The 14,839-nt window shown below is 36.3% G+C and overlaps 1 protein-coding gene across 17 annotated transcripts in view; it reads right to left on the reverse strand.

The window, feature by feature from the left end:
* FAM184A (family with sequence similarity 184 member A) overlaps positions 1-14,839 on the reverse strand; it is a 121,374-nt gene that overhangs the window by 18,717 nt on the left and 87,818 nt on the right. For all 17 annotated transcript variants that reach the window (XR_010116523.1, XM_055262744.2, XM_063620684.1 and 14 more), the window contains exons 10-11: positions 4,306-4,518; positions 3,536-3,689 (exon numbers count right to left, since the gene is read on the reverse strand). Coding sequence is in view for 16 of the 17 variants with exons in the window: in XM_055262744.2 (XP_055118719.2) it covers positions 3,536-3,689; positions 4,306-4,518 (367 nt within the window). In the remaining variant the exon portion in view is untranslated. The remainder of the gene's footprint in view (positions 1-3,535; positions 3,690-4,305; positions 4,519-14,839) is intronic.

Here is a 14,839-nt window from a genome sequence, read left to right on the forward strand (position 1 = left end):
CAGGAATGGTTAGCAGGCATAGGAGCTCTACCCCCTTTTTTTCTAGTGCTCAGGCCCTCTTCCTGCTTCCACTTTTCCACGAAGCTAGGAAGCAGCACAGGGCCCTCACCAGATGTGGCCAGCCACCTGATCTTAGACTTCTCAGCCTCCAGAATCATGAGCCAAGTAAACCTCTTTCCTTTATAAATTAGCCAGTCTGTGGCATTCTGCTATAGCAACAGAAAACAAACCAAGACAGAGCTGAATCTTGGGAAATACTAATATTTGATGGATGCATGTGGTAACAGGACAGTATATGAGATGAAGGAGTAGAGGTCAGAAAAGTAGGAATATAGTAAGTATAGTATATTATTATGAAAACCAAGGAAAAAATACTCAAGAAGGTTTTGGTCAAAGGGCTCAAATGTTGAAGATAGGGCAAATAAGATGAAAGCTAGCAAGTGGGAATACTTTGGATTTGGAAGTTCAAAGCTCAGTGGTGATCTCAGGGAGAGTAGTTTCAATGAAATGATGGGGATAAAATGTAGAATTGAAGGATCCCAACAAAGGACTAGTATCTACAATATACAAACAACTCTTAAAATGCAACAGTAAAATATAAACCATCCAATTAGAAAAGAAGATATACAAATGGCAAATGAGCACATGAAAAATGTTCAATATCATGAGCCATTAGGGAAATGCAAATTAAAACCAGAATGAGTTATCACACATTCCTATAAGAAAGGATGAAATATAATGACAACATCAAATGTTGGTGAGGATGTGAGCAAAATTTATATGATGCTAGTAGGGATGGAAAATGGTACAGTCACTCTAGAAAATGTTTGGCAGTTTGTTACAAAACTACATATGCAGCTGCCATATGACCCAGCAACCGCACTCCTGGGCACTTATCCCAGAGAAATGAAACTTATGTTTCTATGAAATTTGTACATGAATGTTTATAGCAGCTTTATTTGTAACAGGTAAGAACTAAAAGCTCAGGTGATCTTTAACGGGCAAAGGACAACAAACTACGGTGGATCAAAACCATTGAATACTACTTGGAAACAAAAAGAAACAAACTGTTGATACACACAATAACCTGGATGACTTCAGATAATTATGCTGAGTGAAAAAAGGCCAGCCTCTACATGTTAAATATTGTTGGGTGTGGTGGTTCACACCTGTAATCCCAGCACTCTGGGAGGCCGAAACCCTTAGATCACTTGAGGCCTGGAGTTTGAGACCAGCTTGGGCAACATGGTGAAACCCTGCCTACAAAAAATACAAAAATTAGCTGGGTGTGGCAGCACACACTTATAGTCCCAGCTACTTAGGAGGCTGAGGCAGGAGGATTGCTTAAACACGGGAGGCGGAGGTTTCAGTGAGCTGATACCACACCACTGCATTCTTAACCTGGGCAACAGAGTGAGACCCTATCCCTTCTCCCCAAAAAGGTTAAATATTGTATGATTTCATTTATAGAATTAGAGCATTCTTAACCTGACAAAATTATAGAAATGAACAGGGTAATGGTTGCCAGGTGTTATAGGAGGGCAGGACTGGGAATATAGATGTGGCAACAAATGAACAACATGAGTCATCTTCATGGTAATGGAAATGTTCTGAATCTTGACAGAATCTTTGTCATTATACTGGTTGTGATACTGTACCAGAGTTCTGCAAGATGTTACCATTGGAGGAACTGGTTAAAGAGATCTCTTTGTAGTATTTCTTAAAACTGCATGTGAATCTACAATTATTTCAAAATAAAAGTTTTTTTAAAGACCCAAAACTCTTCTTGTCAACAAAGACATATTTTATTTATTTATTTATTTATTTTTTGAGACTGGGTTTTGCTCTTGTTGCCCAGGCTGGAATGCGTGGTGCAATCTTGGCTCACTGCAACCTCGGCCTCCCAGGTTCAAGCGATTCTCCTGCCTCAGCCTCCCAAGTAGCTAGGATTACAGCCATGTGCCACCACACCTGGCTAATTCTGTATTTTTAGTAGAGACGCAGTTTCACCATGTTGGTCAGGCTGATCTCAAAATCCCAACCTCAGGTAATCCACCTGCCTCAGCCTCCCAAAGTACTGGGATTACAGGTGTGAGCCACCGTACCCGGCCAACAAAGACATATTTAAATCATGTTTAGTGGAGCATGTTTCAGTGGACTAAACAACAATAGTTCCAACACTGGGACTGTTTTTGCCTGCCCTCACAAAGCTGTGGAATGTGTATTCCCTTTTGGCCACATTTCTATAAAGGCTACCTCTACATTTGACTCCAATTCCTGTGCAAAGACAGGGCAGTAGTTTATTTTTTAATTCTCCTTGCTCAGCAATTTCTAGCACCTGAACAGGTTTTTCACAAATCTTTGACGAATGTCTAAATTTAATCTGATTTTCATGCTAGCAGTCATAGTGGGTTTTAAAGGAGGAAGAGGAGAGCTTTAACGACTTGGTCTGGGACTCCCAGCAACATTATCAATGAGAAACAGGGTCAGATGGCTTTCCCTTTGAGGCCCAAAATATTGACAACATTTCAGTCTTCTTTGCTCCAAATTCCTACTTGGAAAGAGTGTACCACTGAAGTATGACAACATGTTAAAAATATTAGCATAATTTGGAATAAAGCCAAACAGAAGGAAAATGAGATGGTAAGAACAAAAAGTTATTGAATGACATAAAAAACAAAACCCAAAATAAATCTTTAAATACATATCCAGTTTTTCTTCAAAACTCAACTTATCTCCTTATAAAAAGTAATGATATGAACACCTCATAGGTAGAAATCTCAAAGAAATATATACCTCGACAGAAGAGTCAGACCTAATACTGACTTTTCCCATTAAAACAAAATCTTGAAGTATAAAAAACCATACGACCGGCCAGGCGCGGTGGCTCACGCCTGTAATCCCAGCACTTTGGGAGGCCGAGGCGGGCAGATCACGAGGTCAGGAGATCGAGACCATCCTGGCTAACACAGTGAAACCCTGTCTCTACTAAAAATAAAAAAAATTAGCCAGGCATGGTGGCGGGCGCCTGTAGTCCCAGCTACTCGGGAGGCTGAGGCAGGAGAATGGCGTGAACCCTGGGGGGCGGAGCCTGCAGTGAGCCGAGATTGCGCCACTGCACTCCAGCCTGGGCGAGAGCGAGCTCTGTCTCAAAAAAAAAAAAAAAAAAAAAAAAAAAACAAAACCATATGACCATGCAGTCTAAGGACATGTGGCTCCATGCCCTTTCTATTGGGCAGTGATTGATGTCTGGGACACCTCAATGTCCTGAGTCCACTTAGTCCAAAAAGGACAGATTAGAGTACCAGCAGTGTTGTTTGCATAGCTGGAGTACAGAGATTGCTGAGGGGAAGTCACTTTACTGTTTGTGTCCTGCCTATTCATCTGGTAACTTCAAATAAAATATGCAGTACACTTAGATATTCATTTTGATGTTTCAAAATTTTTAAATAAAACTTGGTGATTTTATGTTGAATTTAAAAAATGTTAAAAATGTACATATGAATATGACAAGATTGTAATCTTTACAAAATACCAAGCATAGCTTTTCCTTCATCTTCTAATTCAAACCGAAGAGTCTGAAGTTCCTGTTCCATTTCTATCCGGAAGCCCTCCATTGACTCTCTGTGTGCATCTTTTAGTGATTGAAGCTCTGCAGAATGCTTCTGTTGTAAATGATTTTCAAGAGCCTAGAACAAGACAAATTCAAATTATTATGCTAGAATATAGGAAGGAAAATGCAAACAAAATAGAAAACAGTTACTAAAACTCAGTTATTATTTAAGAAATACAAAATGTTTTAGGTTCATTTTCAAGAAAACTAATCACAAGATAATCAACATTAGAAAAAATAATTAGGGTCATTTCAGTAGAATAAAGAAATCATCGTGAAACCAGTTTGATTCAATGTATTTTGTCCATATATTGAATGGGCTGGGCACAGTGGCTCACCCTTGTAATCCCAGCAATTTGGGAGGACAAGGTGGAAGGATTGCTTGAGCCCCAGAATTCAAGACCAGCCTGGGCAACATAGCGAGACCCTGTTTCTACAAAAAACAAAATTAAAAATTAGCCAGGCATGGTGGTGTGCGCCTATAGTCCCAGCTGTTCAGGAGGCTGAGGTGGGAAAATGACGAGTCTAGGTAGTAGAGACTGCAGTGAGCCATGATTGTGCTGCTGCACCTCAGCCTGGGTGACAGAGTGAGACCCTGTCTCAAAAAATAGAAAAAAAAATTTTTTTTATTTGAAGACTAATTATTATTAGGCTGTTGGATTACATTTGAACGTATGTCACATAAAACTTACTCTTTGCTCCTTTTCCTTTTCCTCTTCCATAGTTTGAAATGCAAGGACATGTGCTTCTTTTAATGATTTGTGTCTTTGCTGATGTTGCTCCTCTAATTCTTCAAGCTCTTGCGTAAGCCGCTGTCGTTCTTGCGTAAACTGGGCTTGCAGCTGTTGCAAAGAAGTCTGAGACTGGGAAAGCTGTATCTCCAGATTCTGTTTCAGCAAGGAAATCTATGCCCCAGAAAGGTACACAATGAAGAATAAATACAAGGCATAGTTCACAAACTACCCGTCAAAGGGGGAAAAGCATTTCAAAGATATTAACGATAGTAAAATAACTGCCTTAATGTTTCCATTTAAAATGTTCTAAAATATATCATAAAAATAACCATTTAATATCACCATTTAAATTCTACTTTCTGTAATTATTCTGAAAATAGTTTAGTTATGTTGTTTATAGACTGTCTAAAGAACGCCGCAGCCCACATTTAGAATACAATGAATATCTATCTTAAGTTTCAATAAAAATTCATAATATGAAATAAAAACACAAGACAACTAACATATTCATTAGGTTGTAGTCACTTTGAGGAAAGAGTATGTTAAACCACTTATTTGTAAAGTAGTAAAGTGAAATAGAACTGTGTGCTCTGAGTTAAAATCCTAGCTCTGTCACTTGTTAGTATCAACACCTCACCAGGCTATGTTACTACATATAGCTCACTTTGAACAGACTCTGGCATGTACTAAGCATTCAACAAATATTCGCTAAGATTATCTGAGAATTAAAAACGTACTCTTTAAAAGATATATCAGTTCATAATTTAGAATCATTATGTAAACTTTTATTTTTTATTTAACTCAAAGTTATTGCAAACCTTTAAGTTTTTAAAATGTCTCAAATGTCCCACAATCTTTTATTCGGCCATTATAATAATGTCAGGTGCTTTTCTTTCACTATGGAAAACTGATTTGTCACTCCTTTTGAAAACAGACATCAGCCTCAATATGTCTGTATCACTTCTAGATATCTTAATATACTTAGAATTAAGTATTTTGGTAAGAATAAAAACATAAAACAGGTATATGTATGTATTATATATGGTCATATATGCATTTGATAAAACCATTTAATTGACCTATTTCTATTCTCATACACAGGATATTGTAACTTGAAACTACATAACTGTATTCTAAAAGAAGTCTAAATCTAAGAGGAACTTAGGAGAACCAGATACAGAGTTGTAAAATGTGTTCCATAAGCAACTTAAAACACTCCATGCTTTTATATACTGGTAAAACAGTTTCTGCGGCCAAAAAAGCCAATGAAAAGAGGAAACTTTAAAGTGAGTTTTTGTAAATGGGATATACTCTCTTTTAATTGATGGGAGGCAGACATAAGTTGCCTCACATGCCTCACAAAGAAAGGTACCTGGGAAAGAAAGAGAAAGGGTGGGGAATCACTAGACATGCAAAAGAAGAATGGAGGAAAGAATCATTAATTGGAAAAAGGAAAGGTCCAAAGCAAGCCACCATATCCCTTTAAAAAGCAGCAGGAACGGTCACAGACTGTAGTGAGCTTAGGGTGATGATTAGCCTTCCAGAAGGGTTCTGGACAAAGTTATCAATCAGAGTTATAAAGATTAGTATATGGCTTTATGGAAACAGTCAAGCACTGGTGAGAAATCATATAAACAATCTAGGTTTAATCTGTTTTAATGTATTTTCAAATAAGTGACTCCACCTGTTGAAACTTTATGAATTCTGCTTATTAATTTCTACAAAAACCTAAGGTTTCAGAGGTTATTTTAAAGTTTTGAAGCCAAAGTGAAACTGCAACCCTCTGATACCAGATATCACAACTCCTTATACCTCTAAATGGCAGCAGCACCCATGACTTACAGACTGAAATAAATCCTGCAAATGTGAAAATGTGATATGTGCATAAGAATCTCACAGCCACAGCTAAGGCCATACTTGTGGAATATGATAAATTATACCACATGACTTCTCACCATTTTATGCAATGCAAATCAGGATAAAATAAATATTGAAGACAAGCTAGACAGAAAAAATAAACCATAAAAGGGTAACAAGAACAAAAACAGACATTTGTGAACACTGATTTGCAACTGGTAGAGCCATTCTCTTCCCAACAAGTTGGTTCTTGAAATAGAGAAAGCACCTACCCCCTCTCCTTGGAAGTTCAATCCTAGTCCCAGCCTAAGCATGGGGACCCATGGGACTGCCTTTTTTGTTTCTGAGGATAACTTGTTGAAATGTATATGGGAAAGTTGGTAAGGGTGTGTCACATGCAGAATGACAATATTCTCAAAGCTATTACTTGGCACCTGACCAAATGGGGATTAAAATCTACCCAGCATTCTGCTCACCAAGCTGTCTGCCCTGGTACAGATCTGTGTCCATCCAAAAAGAATGGACATGTTTTTCTGCTTTGCACAAAGGTGCCATATAGGCTAGCAGTGGCCCTGGATCCTATCCTCAAATTTAGTGTGTACCTCAATTAGTAGGAAACCAATCAGCTTACAGTGGTGTTTCTTATTTTCTGCAATACCTACTTCAAAAGTTTGCTGAATCGACAGACCTCTCATATGTTAATGTGACTCACATTTGAACTATTAACAGATGAAACTTATGAAGAAATGCAATATTTAAAGTGAATGGAAGTACCACAGTGTATAATAGTTACATATTTAAAATCTACAGTTTTAAATTTCTCCAGCTAAAATAAAATACACTTATATATTTTACATTGTAATATACTTTACCTTGAAAGAACTCCAAAATAGTACTTTCCATCTCAGGATATGTGATTAATCTTTCTATCTACACTCAAGAAAATAATATAAACTATGTGCAGAAAGATATGATCACGCAATTTAGTGTTCAAATATACTTAGATATTCTGTATTCTTAACTTTGAAAGCATATCAAAATAATATTAAGGCCATCGAAAATCTTTGAATTCATGCTCAAGACAGTAATGTGAATTATATGCAGAAAGCCTTAATCATGCAATGCAACATCAAAATTTATTTTGCTCTTTTTAAAAACAAGTTAGCAAAATTGCAATAAATAGCCTTTATTCAGCATGAAAAGTACATGGCACTTTAAAAGAAAATGAGCAAAGCAATGTAAAGTGAACTAATTTTTATAGCTATAATTTAAACAGCTGAGTTTAATATAATCAATAGAAATACATATTAATGTAAAACTTTAACTCAAGAAAAAAACCTCTGCTTTAAAAGGTTTAGGCAATTTTGATAAGTATTTTTATTACAGAATTATTGAATATCTAGAAAGGCATGTGTTGAATAAAGAATGAGAACAAGTAGTTGCTTCAAACTATATATTATATTCAAATTATGTAGTGCATGGTATTAGTTTCTATACACTTGTTAAAATTTATAAAAAATTCTATTTCTTATTTTGTTTAAATGAACCAAAACAAATTTTATTTCAGAAAATAATTTAATCTTTAGTTTTTAAATTCTTAGCATAGCAATTTAGATATGAAATATATAATATATTCTACTGGTTGGTAGGTGACAGACATTTTAGAGACAATTTTAAAGGTCAAACTGCACTGATAGTAATTGCCACCTTCTGTCTCTACCATTTAAAAAATGACTGTCTTTTTGAAAATAAAGTTTTACAGTCTTTTTGAAAATGGAATATTAAAGTTTTATAAAAATTTCAAAAAGAAAAAATTAAAAATATATGGGCCAGGCGCGGATGCTCATGCCTGTAATCCCTGCATTTTAGGAGGTCAAGACGGGTGGATCACCAGAGGTCAGGTGTTTGAGACCGGCCTGGCCAACATGATGAAACCCTGTCTCTACTAAAAATACAAAAAATTAGCCGGGAGTGGTGGCGGGCGCCTGTAATCCCAGCTACTCAGGAGGCTGAGGCAGGAGAATCACTTGAACCCGGGAGGCAGAGGTTGCAGTGAGCTGAGATCGCACCACTACACTCCAACCTGGGTGACAAGAACAAAACTCTGTTTAAAAAAAAAAAAATACATCTGGATATATATATATATATATATATATATATATATATATATATATCTACATCTAGATAGATAGATAGATAGATAGATAGATAGATAGATAGATAGATGTCTCACTGCAGCCTCAACCACCTGGGGTCAAGTAATTCTCCCACCTCAGCCTCCTAAGTAGCTGGGACCACAGACATGTACCAACTAATTTTAAATTATTTGTAGAGATGAGGTATCACTCTGCTGCCCAGGCTGGTCTTGAACTCCTGGGCTGAAGCGATCCTCCTGCCTCAGCCTCTAAAAGTGCTGGGATTACAGGCATGAGCCGCTGTGCCCGGTCTACTTTTTACAGACCAGTTTCACAAAGATTCTGTACCTCTATTATGGTGTTTGTGGAAAAACTCTCTCAAAACAAAAAGTGAAACATCAAATCTGAGGTACTGGGTATGACAGAATGTCAATATGAGACATGTCATTAATTATGTACATCTTACCTACAACCTTTGGCTTTTGATGCAATATTGGTGTTTTTTTTCTTCAAAAACCATTAGAGTCTTGTTACCAAAGTGAAAGAATACAGAAAGTATACAAATGATGTGTCCTCAAAATAAAGCATGTCTTGAGATACTAAACGTAATCTGTGATTCTCAAATCTGGCTGTGTATCAGAATCATCTCTGCAGATTTTCATAAAGACAGTCGCCTATGCCCTGATCCCTTGAGATTCTGATTTAGTAGGTCTGGAGTTGGGCCCAGGCTGCCTAAGATATGTTTATTCCTATTTATCAAAGTAAAAAATGGTTCGTTATGAAAATTTTAAAAATATAGGAACATATAAATAAAAGGGAAAAAGTCTCCTTCATTCCCTTTCCTCACTCAATCCCTGAGGGTAACTGGTGTTAATATTTTGGTACGCATTACTGCAGACTGTAATGGTTTAGGTCTCTCTTGATATAATTCACTGTTTTGTTTTCTTTTGCTTTCTTACCTAGATCATGTGTAAATGGCTAGATGATTTTACCAAATGCAGAGAATATATCTGATAAAATGCTGGCTATGCCTTATATACAAAAGTTACAGAGGCTCCAGGGCACACCTCAAAAGATCAGTGCTTAACGTCCATAGCAGCTGAAACAGAGACCCCTGGAGCAGCTGATGGGGACAGATATCCTACATGTATCACATAGAGAAATAAACACCACTTCCAATGTGAAACCATGAGAGTGTCCTGACTTGCAGATGTGGATGAGGTGGTTTTCACACACTCAACTTTATATAGCTTCTTCCAAGATGAGTATGCCAAGGGACTTAATGATGTTTAATAATTTTTCCAGTAGAGGGGCCAGCCAGTTTGTGTTTTTGTAGTTTTTCCTTCCCTTCAAAGTGGCATTTATAAGGTACTCACGATATTTAGATATGACCCATTCCTTTTAATAACTACATAGACTTCCTAGGGCTGGCACTGTCTCTCACTTCTACAACAGCTGTTCTCCCTCTTTCCTTTCTTCCCAGTTGGCTGAACACCTGGGTTTGTTCAGGGATTAAATGGAAATCCCTGGAAGGTAAGCCCCTCTCGTAGCACCTACAGATGAATTACGACTGGGACAAGAAAGTAATCTAATTCTAAAGTATTAATATTAACTCCAATCCTTTCAAATATATACGACATTAAAAACTGCTAGCCTATCAGTCTGAGCAGATCTCAGGAAAAAAACTGCTAACCGTGGCTTAGCAGAGGACAGTAGGAATAACTTACTATTATGCCAATGACTTAATGAAAATGGTCATGTAAAATGTTTAAAGGTGCTCAAATATTTTAATTATATGATTTATTTTTCTTCTTTAATCACTAATGTGCTATTACTGAGGAGGCTAGTTAAGAAAAGTAAATTTGGCCTGGCGCAGTGGTTCACGCCTGCAATCCCAGCACTTTGGGAGGCCGCAGCGGGTGGATCACGAGGTCAGGAGATCGAGACCATCCTGGCTAACACGGTGAAACCCTGTCTCTACTAAATATACAAAAAATTAGCCGGCTGTGGCGGCGGGCACCTGTAGTCCCAGCTACTCGGGAGGCTGAGGCAGGAGAATGGTGTGAACCCAGGAGGCGGAGCTTGCAGTGAGCCGAGATTGCACCACTGCACTCCAGCCTGGGCGACAGAGCGAGACTCCGTCTCCAAAAAAAAAAGAAAAGAAAAGAAAAGTATATTTAAGCTCGAATTGTGGTCATTTTGAAAAAATTCTGAATTGTTCTTTGTTTTTGTATTTTCTAAGATGTATAAACTGAATTTATTATTAAAAACCACCACAATGCTTCTAATGTCCTTAAGATACTTGTGCAACATGTCCCCAATCATCCTCTTATTATTAACTAAAACTAATTAGAAAGTATCTATAAAGGACAGATGTATCAATAACAGTCACTTGTTTGTGTGAAACAAAAACTCCTGTATGGAAAGCTGGGGTACATACCATGTACAGAGGGAGTGGGCAGGTGCTCACCCTGCAGAGCACAGCACTCTGACAAAGTCATGTTTTGTTGTGGATGATGACAGAGTAAAAAGGTGATCCTCAATGACTATAATGTTATAAAAGAGATTTCACTGTGTCACCAGCCCCTTTTACTTTTTTTGTAGGAGATGAATCAAGGCACTTTCATTCCAGTTATTAATAGGCAATTTCAATAAGGTGGTTTTTGTTTAATGAATAAAAAGTACAACTGTTAAAGAAAATGTGGCTGTGCTGTCACAAATATTCTAAAGTATAATTCAATTAATTTTAAAAATAATCATATCCTGTTTGGGTTCTTATTTCTATCCCAATTAGCACATATGTCAAAATGTCTGTATTGGTATAGCGATCATGCCAAAATTTGTACTATGTTCTATATGACTGCTAAAAACAATTTCTAAATATAGCCTATTTCAGCAACACTGAGATAAATGTTTGTTGTTTAAGAGATGAAAGAAAATGCTGCTAAATGTATTTGCATATTTTAATTATTTTTTACATAGAAAAAAGACTGAATATGAAAACTAGGTAAAATTTTTATTTTCTTGCATAGTAGGAAAAACTTAGTGGGTATGAGGAAATAGTTTCATTCCAGAAGTATGAGAATTTCACAGGACATCTCTAGGCTCAAAGCTTTGATTTCTCTAGGGCTGGCACTAGTAAACTACAGTCTGTTTTTGTAAATTGTTACTGGAATACAGTCATACCCATTCGTTTACATACTGTCTATAAGTATTTTCACACTACAATGGCATAGAGTTTCTGCCACAGAAACTGTCTGGCCCACAAAGCCAAAAGTATTTACTATCTGGTCCTTTACAGAAAAGTCTGCTGACTTCTGCCTTAGGACATCAAGAAAAATATTCAACAATGTTCAATTCTCTGTCATCTAATTTTAAGGGACAAGTTGAGTATGGGTTTGGTGTGAAAATAAATCTCACTTTTTCTTATGATATATAAAGAAAAAATTTTTTTAATGAGTGTTAAATGGAATATTATTTTGAAGATGAATTTCTGCATACTTCAGTGTACATAAGAGTGATTATTTTGTCAATTCTTAGGAAAGAGATTTACTCTATTTTGCTTTTCATCTGTTGATAATTATAACATTACAATGTATAAAATATGTTCTAAATCCCATAAACCTTCATAACAATCCAGTACTTTTAAAAAAGGAAGTCACTAATGCTAGTTTTTCAAAAAATAAACTAGTTTAACAACAGAAAAAATTTTACATTTATTTCTATTTTTATGAATCAACTAGTTAATAGTTTTTCAAAAATATTACTATATCTTTCAAAGTAAACATAAAAATGAAATTTATGTCTGAGATATAAAATCTCAATTGGCTTTATAATAAATATATGTTTATTAATACATGTGGTAGATGTATGCATACACAAATGAATGACTGAAAGTTAGAAGCTTTTATTACCCATACACAAAATATATCTTACTGAATGCCAAACAGTATTTTTTATACAAGTTGAAGCTTTAAAGCAGTGATGTTGTTTATGCAAAATGAAAAGTGCAACATGCCCTTGTGTACAAATTGTAAGTGCCGCTCACTTACATTGCTGATAGATTTATGCAAAGCTTCACCCAGAGAGTGCCGCTATGAAGAAAAGATCACAGGAATAAAGGAAAATATTCAGAAATCAACTAAGTGAAAGAAAGAGGAATAAGAAGGGAGAGTAAAACACAGAACATTAATTATAATGTGCTCAAGAGAAAAGTTGAAAACAGTTCTAAGAAACAAACTAAACAAAAAGAAATTAAAGACACACAGTCTAAATTATCTATAATCCCTTAAAACAATGTCTGATATATTTGTGGGCTTGCAGACTTATCTATACAAACTACTAAAGGTAGGCCATATAAATCAGAGTTCATTTTAAGAGATGATGGTTATTGAGGGACCTAGAGGGGATATTACTGTTCTAAATTCCTCCCAGAAAGCTACAAGATAACTATTCAAAGCATTATGCCCACTTTGCTGGAGGTTCATGGAGAATTTCTCTTAACAGAAATGAGCTACGGTGAAAACCGCAACACTAACTTGACTGACCATATAATTTGGGAGCCAGAAATAAATATGAGATAATCACTAGAAATTAAGGATTTAGTAATAATCTGATTTTATATTGGGAGAAAGAGAGACACGCTTATATCTTTTTAATCCTATTTCCTAGGATATATTTGGCAAAATTATTTACAACGTAGGCTCATTTTTCAGAAGTTCATTGAAATTTTAAGTTGATACACCATTGGGAAAACCTACATACCCCTCCCTCCTAATATGGGGGAAAATGAAAATACAATTTCATTTTCAGTCACCTCATTTTTTTACCTTCCAAAAATACAAAATGGTATTTTAAATTTATATTGCTAATTTAAATGGAAAAATTGCTTTAACATGGTTTTTACTCTGGACATGATTTTTTTTTTTTTTTGAGACAGAGTCTTGCTCTGTTACCCAGGCTAGAGTGCAGCGGCACGATCTCGGCTCACTGCAAGCTCCGCCTCCTGGGTTCATGCCATTCTCCTGCCTCAGCCTCCCAAGTAGCTGGGACTACAGGCGCCCACCACCATGCCCGGCTAATTTTTTGTATTTTTAGTAGAGACAGGGTTTCACCGTGTTAGCCAGGATGGTCTTCATATCCTGACCTCGTGATCCGTCCACCTCAGCCTCCCAAAGTGCTGGGATTACAGGCGTGAGCCACCGTGCCCAGCCTGGACATGATTTTAAGTGATAAACCATTGGAAAAACCTATATCCTCCCTCCCTCCTAATATGGGGGAAATGAAAATATAATTTCATTTTCAATCATCTCATTTTTTACCTTCCAAAAATACAAAATAATATTTTTTATTTATATTGCTATATATTTTATATTTATATTGCTAATTTTCAGAAAGAATGCAACTTTCTTTTGTTTTCATTTTTTGCACACTGTAATTATTTCTTGAAGTGAATCTAAAGATAGTTTTTATTGGAAAATAATTTTTACTAACAACTTAGACTAAGATATCCAATGATATAACTTACTAAAGTTGCAAATATAAGAGATAAAAAGATTAATTTTCTATGATTACTTCATAACTTCTCAATCTCAACCTTCTCATGCTTTATGTACATCACTAGTTAATTTTACTTTTTTCTTTATTCTTTCTCATACTCATAATATTCTTTATATAATAATGAGAGATTTAACTTCTCCAGACTTCACAAAACTTAAGAAAATTGGAAGAACTTTTAGTTGTAATATTTTTACATCTTTTTATTTATTTATTTATTTATTTATTTTGAGACACAGTCTTGCTCTGTCACCAGGCTGGAGTGCAGTGGCGTGATCTCAGCTCACTGTAACCAAAGCCTCCTGGGTTCAAGCCATTCTCCTGCCTCAGCCTCCCAAGTAGCTAGGATTGCAGGTGCCCACTACCACGTCCAGCTAATTTTTGTATTTTTAGTAGAGACGGGGTTTCACCATGTTGGCCAGGATGGTCTCAATCTCCTGACCTTGTGATCCGCCGGCCTCGGCCTCCCAAAGTGCTGGGATTACAGGCGTGAGCCACAGCACCCAGCCAACATCTTTTTATTTCTTAGAACTGATGTCCTAGTACTAGAAGTTAACCTAAAATTTATATCATTTACTTATGAAGTAGATTTTATTTTCACTCTTTAAGGTGTCATCAGACAAAATATGTATGTTATTTAAGATTCCTGAATTATTTGATAAATTAGAATATGCCAAATCAGAGTGACATGCCAAATCATCCCTTCCCTAGGTGTAGATTTGGGGCTTTATATGACAGAAATGTATTTGAACATTTGAAATCTAAACTCATATGGTCACTACCTCTGTTCACACCCAGTTGCAGGCCATGAAAATATTGAATCCAATGGGTACAGTGCCCAAGCTGTGACCTCAAGTAAGCTTACATCACAGACCTGGCATGGCAATTGGTAAAGGCATAGTAGTGCTGCTGGGTGGCAATACCACTGTTTGTTAATACATAAC

The sequence above is a fragment of the Symphalangus syndactylus genome, chromosome 2 (assembly GCF_028878055.3).
Source record: "Symphalangus syndactylus isolate Jambi chromosome 2, NHGRI_mSymSyn1-v2.1_pri, whole genome shotgun sequence".
NCBI classification, from domain to species: domain Eukaryota; kingdom Metazoa; phylum Chordata; class Mammalia; order Primates; family Hylobatidae; genus Symphalangus; species Symphalangus syndactylus.